This window comes from Trypanosoma cruzi, genomic scaffold, assembly GCF_000209065.1.
Source record: "Trypanosoma cruzi strain CL Brener 1047053516987 genomic scaffold, whole genome shotgun sequence".
Classification (NCBI taxonomy): Eukaryota; Euglenozoa; class Kinetoplastea; order Trypanosomatida; family Trypanosomatidae; genus Trypanosoma; species Trypanosoma cruzi.
The window spans coordinates 196889-204514 of record NW_001849541.1 but is presented as its reverse complement, the minus strand read 5'-3'; the positions used below and the strand labels follow the sequence as shown (position 1 = coordinate 204514).

At 50.0% G+C, this 7626-nt stretch overlaps 3 protein-coding genes across 3 annotated transcripts, besides 2 other annotated features; all 3 read left to right on the top strand.

Moving 5' to 3' along the window:
- Tc00.1047053504125.10 (DNA helicase, putative) lies at positions 1 to 2236 on the top strand (the record flags this gene model as incomplete). The annotated part of the gene is made up of 1 exon (XM_808123.1): positions 1 to 2236. A coding segment is annotated over one exon (2236 nt), but the record flags the coding sequence as incomplete, so codon positions are not given.
- Positions 1 to 7626: part of a sequence feature (heterozygous, Esmeraldo-like haplotype) that runs on past the window's edge.
- Positions 2368 to 2408: a microsatellite.
- Tc00.1047053504125.20 (uncharacterized protein) lies at positions 2414 to 4591 on the top strand (the record flags this gene model as incomplete). The annotated part of the gene is made up of 1 exon (XM_808124.1): positions 2414 to 4591. The coding sequence occupies one exon, from the start codon at positions 2414 to 2416 to the stop codon at positions 4589 to 4591; it is 2178 nt and encodes a 725-aa protein (XP_813217.1).
- Positions 5034 to 7217, top strand: Tc00.1047053504125.30 (ubiquitin hydrolase, putative; the record flags this gene model as incomplete). The annotated part of the gene is made up of 1 exon (XM_808125.1): positions 5034 to 7217. One exon carries the CDS (start codon positions 5034 to 5036, stop codon positions 7215 to 7217), a length of 2184 nt encoding a protein of 727 aa, XP_813218.1.

Sequence of the window (7626 nt, the reverse complement as noted above, 5' to 3'; positions counted from 1 at the left end):
GCGGCCGTTTCAGAAGAAAGGTGTGGATTTCATCATCGCACGCGGTGGTCGTGGGATGATTGCAGATGATATGGGTCTGGGCAAAACGGTTCAGGCACTGGCAGTGGCCCACCACTACCGTAACGAGTGGCCTGTGCTCATTGTGTGTCCCCTGTCACTAGTGGAAAATTGGACCAAGGAGCTCATGCGTTTTTGCAGCATTCCCATTGGGCGGATCGCTATTTTTCAGAACAGCAAGGTACGTGTGACGGATGTTCACAGTGCCGTTATTGTGCCGTATTCATCGCTGAAAAGTCTGGATACTCAGTCAACCACATTCCAGGTGGTTATACTTGATGAGTCCCATTATATTAAAACGGTAGACTCCAAGCGAACGGTGGCGGCTCTTAAGTTATGTCGTGTTGCTCGTCGTGTGTTATTGTTATCCGGCACACCCACGTTATCGCGGCCCATTGAGCTCTACCCCCAACTACAGACTATCATGCATCCATCCTGGACCCCGTCCAAGTCTCTGTTTGCTGCGAGGTACTGTAACGCATTTGTGGGTCGCTTTGGTGTGGACTACTTGGGCCACTCGCACATGAGTGAACTACATGTTCTGCTGCAGCAGTTTGTCATTCGTCGCACGAAGCGGGAGCTTGGGAATGAGCTGCCATCGAAGATCCGTCAACTGCTGTATGTGTACATTACACCGAAAGAAAAGAAGGCACTTGAAAAAAGTGTGTCGGCGCTTCGAAATTCATTTAGGGACGGGGCAACGCTCCCCACGTTAGGAGACGTGGCGAGCACGACGAACATGGCTCAAGGTACCGGTGGGAATTTAACGACATGTACAGCCGGCGGCGTGACCGCAACAAGAAATATGACCGCCTTTGACCTGAAGATTGCCACGGCTCGGGCCAAAATAGCCGCTGTGCAGGACTACGTGAAGAGCACGACGGAGCAAATGGTGGAATCTGGGCAGAAGGTGATCATCTTTGCCCACCACCAATGCATGATGGAGGCTATTCGCGAGGCTGTGGAAAGCGTTCAACCTAAGCAGCCCCTAGACTACATTTACATTACAGGAGAGACACCAGCAGCCCAGCGAGAGGCGCTGACGACGCATTTTCGAACGTCCACTAATTGCCATGTCGCGGTGTTGTCCATGCACTCCTGTGGTGTGGGTCACAATCTCACCTGTGCCACGATGGTGGTCTTTGCGGAGCTGGATTGGAATCCAAGTACCCACCTGCAGTGTGAGGACCGTGTTCACCGCATGGGACAATCATCTGCATGCGTCATCAAATATCTCCTCGCGGAGGGAACATCTGATAGTGTCATTTGGCCGATGCTGCAAACGAAATTAAACGTGACGCATGCTGTCCTTGAAGACAGCCAAGCTGGCGGTGAAGGATGGAGCGCGGGGGCTGACACACGCCGAATCCTCCGCTCCGACGTCCCTCTCACGCCATCCTCGCCGGAGAAGAAGCAACTGACACTGGAGGGTTTTCTCTCTCACTCCGGTTCGCGTCCATCACGTCCACTGACGCAAAGCAGCGACTCGAATGCCGAAGTCTTAAAAACATCGGACGAAAGTCCTCGAGCGGATACATCGCCGGACACACCGTTTCAAAGTCCATCAGCAGTGGCACCTGCAGAGAATGTTCTTTTTGACATTGCAAAACTGCGTCAGCAGCGCGAAGCCCGTAAAGTTTTTCATTCAATGCCAGTTTTGGGTACAGCTGGCGCTGGATCGTCTCCTGTTGCTGCGGTGACGGTGACACCACCACCACCACAAATCCAAAGGCAGGTAACGTTGCATGAAGTGTTAACGAATCATCCGGCAAATTCCCCTACGCCGAAAAATTCTCCACAACAACGAACGAACTTTCATGTTGCAGTTGCAGCGAAGTCATTTAACGAGCGTAGCGGGGCCGCCCATACGTCTAGTTGTTCGAGTGAAACCACCGTTTGTGCCCCCATTGTTTCTCATCCTGTGAAGACTTTGTTTTTAACTCGGCCTGCATCCGCGAATTCCTCATCGGCAGCGTCCTCTGTGAAGCCTCATGCTGGTGCGAGCGCGGCTGATCTTTCTGTTTTTTCTACAGCCTCTAAGGAGGGATCTATTTGCCTAGCGCCGTCGCCGCGTTCTGAGGAAATACGCCGTTATAATGCCCGTAGAACGCCTTTTATACTTGGCAGTACACTGGAAAAGCGCTTAAGGCCTGATGACATGGAAGACCAAGTCTCGTGATGATAATTTATTTTTCTCTCTCTCCCTCTCTCTCTGGAGAAAAAAGGGAAATAGAGAGAAATTAATAATCTGCTGCTTTTGTGCGTTGACCCTTTTTGATTACCTCTGTTTTTGAGGCAACTCTTTAGTTATTTATTTTCCTTCTTTCTTTTTTTTTTTTTTTTTTTTTTTTGGCTCATGGGTCTGGAGGCGGCCACAAATAAAGGTACGGGTGTGCACACAATGCACATTAGGAGGAGGCCGCGCATGAGGCGGAAACGTCTTGCCATTGCATGCGTGTTGTTTATTTGGTTCCTCTTTACTTTTTGGCCACCCGCTGTGGTTTTATTTTGGGAGGGAAAAGGTATAGAAACACAATTGCCAGTATCGCAAGCACGCCTGCAACCACTATTTCCTCCTTCCTCCAGTGGCGGTAGTAGTGCACATGCCACGGCCAACTCAGCACGAGTTCAAATAGACACAAACGACGAAGCATTTGATCGTGAGGCTATTCTTCTTGTGAAGATGAGTCTGCAACGGCAAAAAAGGACGATGCCCGAGCTGCTGAAACAAGTATTAGGCAGAGGGGTTCTGCGCTGCGCACTAGTTTCTTCATGGGCTATAAAAGCGTGTTCAATGGTGTTCCGTGAAGCCTATCATAATCCGCCCGGGCAGGGAAGAGATGCGCCGGTCACAGTGTTGTTCCCATCGAATGGGAGTTGCCACGGAACGAACACCAAGAGCATTGGGAAGAAAGATATTTTGGAGGGATCAAACCGTAGCATCGTGGATCAGCTTCCCCAACAAATTATTCGCATGCGAAAGAGGGCAGAGGCAAGTGGGTTGATGTTTCCGTCGTCACAAACACTTTTTGAGGAAGTGATGAAGGCGGATGTTGAGCGGTGTGGAAACACATCATCTGACCTTTATCGTGGCATCTTCAATGATTTTGGCGGTGTATTTAGTGACGTGCAGGTGGTGAGCACGCGGTACCTTTTAAAAAGGGGATTTGCGAATTTCTCTACGTTGGAGGGGACTGTGGAGATGGTGGCGGGTGCGGCGACCACAACGTACTTTATAATGAGTCACGAGTTGGAAACACGGCGTGGGTTGAACTTAACGGACACTCTGTTTAGGACTGCAGTGAAGAAGGGCTGCGCGTTCAGTCAAATTTCGGCGGGTGTCGGTTATGAGTGGAAAGATGGATCACCTGTTGGACCCCTCGTGATTCTCATAGACTGTTTCAAAGGCGTTCATTCCCGTCAAGAAGGGGCGTCGGAAGACCTTTCTTCTGGTGGACACCATGTTGTCATGGCGGGGGGATTCACACACCCACTTTTATGCGAACACCTTCCGAATGAGATTGTGCTTTCTCGAGTAATTAAGTATGGAGAGAAGACGGCGGTTTTTCACGGGCTGTGGCAGGAGGAAAAGGCGATTGTAAAGCTTTTTCACCCGTACCATTACTTCAGCTTTCAAGGCTTTTATGAATTTGTGCAGGGGAGGGCGAAACGAAGCCCGTTAATTCATTACCCGACATTTAGCTGCTACTCCTCCAAGTACGATGGAATCTTTCAGATTCAGTCTGTTCTTACCGATCATGTGACATTACAATCGCTCTTGAGTTTAAAGGCGTATCGTAAGCGAGTATCATTAAGGCAGCGGTTGGAGATTGCCATCCAGATTCTCTGCATCTTTAAGTTTATGCACGAGGAACACCCTGCTGGCTTCTTTTCATACGATGACAACCACCCCAGTCAATATCTACTCAAAAAGGAAAAAGACGGTTTCTACACTCTGCGGCTTATTGATATTGATACCATACAGAAGGGGATTGCAGTACCTCTGGCCAATACGCGGTACCCATACAGCAATCTGAGCACACATTGTCGGTGTTTTTATTGTCATGGACGCTCCAATTGTATTTTTTTTAATACATACGAGGCCTATGAAGCCTGTGGGCAATTTCATGTCAGGAACGCATGGAGCGTGGAAATGTCCCACATAGTGCGTCGTGGGCGTTTGTGCGATGGTAGCAGTGACATGTGGTTTCAGGCCCAACTTCTTTTTTTCCTTTTTGAAGGAACCGTGGCGTGGCAGAATTTGAAAAGAGAAGAGTTGACTCATCAGATTCAGTCTGGACTTGTCCCGCCCTTGACGCAATCGTCGGCGGCAGCGAACCACACAGAGGAGGTGGGCCAACTCTTGTCACGGATGTTTCGCTCACGACCGACGGAGACGACAGTCCTGAAAGAATTAAGCGAACTGTGCACGGCGGTGGGTGGCTGCAGGAGACTAAAGGGGTGCCCGGCAGCCGTGCCGCTACCGGCTGGTGGCGAATACTCCTCGCCGATGGGTCTCCACCTGAGCCGCTAAACGAGGACGGACGCTTTTATGAGGGGACATGCGCGAGCCGCAATAACGGATATTTCTTTTCTTATTTCTTTTTTTATTCCACACAAAAGCAAACGGAATTTGTTGTTTTTGGTGGTGTTGCGTAAATGGCGGATCTGGATATTTTTACCCTTCAGATATATTCACAAAATGACAAAAAGTTTGTGGCTCCGCTCGGTTGCTGTTTTTCTGTTTTCTTCTTTCCCTCTCAGGGCTGCATGGCCTTATGCTGACGGTGTTGGGCGTGACAACTCTGCACTCCACCCTCGTTTCTTCTTCTCGTCTTTCTTGTTTTCTGCTCCGTCGCTGGTGGCTCACAGCCGCAGACAGGGTGACGCCTTGACGGAGGCGGCGGTGGGGGAGGGGGGCGCGGTGAAGGGACAGAAAGAAGAAACTAAAAAGGAAAAGGAAAACAATACAAAACATGGAATTCATGAACGGTTCCAATGGATTTGTCGGGCGCGACGTCATTTTTCGACCGATTCAGTTTGAGCGGTACCGAAAGCCCTCCGTTGTTAGCTACCCGCGACATGCAATTGTGTTAAACCCCCACCACACACGACAGGTTGCACACGATGGGAGGGCGAAGGATAACACCGACGAGGCATCGTCCAACGAGAGTGAACAGTCAGAGAGAAGTGACATTGACGACGATGACCCGCTGCATATTGAGGAGGAGCAGATGTTGTGCCGTAATGAGCAGCTGCGTCAGTTACTTCATCTGCGATGGCGCCATGTTGGGCCCGCTGGATGCGGACTGGAGAACATGGGCAACACATGTTTTGTAAACAGTGTACTTCAGGCCATAGCTTATACACCGGCTCTCGCGCAGTATTTTGCCGGTACTTTTAAGGCTCCGTGTTCACATGTGGTGGGTGCGCCATACGACTATGCATATGCGTTGGGGGAAACTATACGGAATATTCACACCCCATCGAATCGAGCGCGTCGCGCGGCTCTTCTTGTTTCCAACCTTAAGGGTCTATTTCCTCATTTTCAGCTTGGCCGACAGGGGGATGCACATGAGTTTGCAGTTCAACTCCTGCATGCTTGTCACCGCTCCATTCTTTTTCGTCAGATTGGATCACGAAAGGTCAGTTCTTGTATTGAGCAGACAAGCACGTTGCAACGTGTTATTGGTGGGTATCTCTGCTCCGTGGTCGCTTGGAGTCGACAGGAGGAAATTCATCGCCTCATAAAAGCAGGAAAAATTCAAGAAGCGGCCGATTTGAAATTAAGCAGCCGTGGTTCCAGCAGCGATGTGTTGGTGTCGAATACATATGATCCTTTTGTCACCCTCAGTGTGGAAGTTGTGGGGCAAACCCTGGATCACTGCCTGGCAAAGCTCTGTCAGGAGGAAAAGTTGTGCAGCCATTCCTACGTCAGCCCGCGTGGGGTGGGTGTACAGGCAACGAAACGTTTTCAGCTTCATAAACTTCCACCCGTTCTTATTATTCACATGAAACGTTTTAACTGCATGGGAGGGAAGGTCACAAAGTACATTCAGTATCCAAAGGAGCTTAACTTGGCCCCGTTTTGTACTCATAAGGGGATGAAAAAAAAGGCGGCAGATCGTCGTGATGCGGGTGGTGATGAAAAGGATAGCTCGTGTCTATATGAGCTCAACGCCATTTGCATTCATGAGGGTAACTTACTGGTTTATGGCCATTACTATAGTGTTGTGCGTGCTCGTAACGGAATGTGGCTTTTGTGCAATGACGAACGCGTGTCTTATTGCGATGAGGAACGTGCGCTTCGGCAGCAAGCTTACATGTTATTTTACTCTCGGGTGGAACCGTCTTCTTTAGGTGCAAAGTATACGCAAAAGAAGGAAACACGTACGCCACAACTGTTGGACAGACGTCCTGTGGGAGAGGCGGCAACAGGAAGAATGACGACGTCGATGTTGCCTGGGTCTGCGAGAGAAGGTGCTGAAGAGGACATGGGTCGTCCGTTGAGTGAGGAGGAAGTAAGACGGATGATGAGAAAGAAGGCGGCCGCCAAGCAACAGGGTCCGGACGAAGGAAAGAAGGAGGAAGGTGTACACCGTGAGCAGTTGAATGGGCAGCGGGAGACGTCCTCCGCTTATGCATCTTCTTCCTCTTCTGATGAGGCAGATGAGCATCCGTCGCGTATGAGTGGAGGCGCGCTTAAAAATGTTGTCTCGTCAGCACCAGTCAATGGTAAAAGGGATACCAGTGCTTTGCAGAATGGTCATTTAAACTCCCGGTACTGCGGTATTGTAAAGGCCATTCGGCAGCGGACGGCACCGTCCGCATTGGTCGCAACAGCCACGACAACAACAAGAGCCCAGACGATGGATGAGATGACGATGGTGAAAGAGGCGAAGAGGGAGGCGATTGTCGGGGGCCAAGTTATGGAGGTTTTGGAGGAAATGAAGCAGCAATCTGTACCTAGTACTGTCGCCCGGCCTCGACATGCGCCAAAGTTCTGCCAGCGTGTGCGGGATCCAATGTGGGAAATGGAAATGGATCGTGGACGTGTGAAACGTGTGCGGGCGAAGCGTGAGGAGCATGTGGGTGAAAATAAGTTCCAGAAGGCGGAGATCGCGTTTGACAGTCGAGGACGTCGCCATCGCAACGCGTGAATTAAGGTGTAGAGTTTTGTATGTGGAAGGTTTAAGGGACTAGAGGCTTACTTCATGGATTTGTTCTCTTTAATTAGGAGGTGAGAAGAGATCTTGGAAGCGGCCGCTGGGAACGATGGAAACACCGAAAAAGAAAACATGCGTGGGCGGCGCTCATTCCTACCGACACCACCACCACCACCACTTCCCCCCTCAAAAGAAAAATAAAGTTGGTTTCATAAAACGCATGAAGTTTTGTGCGTACGACGAAGACTACGACGACAACATTTCTTCCTTCTTTAAGCCGGTGGAGGGAACGATAAATAACTGTAGGTGTGGAGAGTTAACTTAAAGAAGATTGGAGACGATGGCAGTCCCGTTCCTTTTTTTTTTTGCGCGGTTTTGTCCTTTTATGTGTGTTTTATGCTTT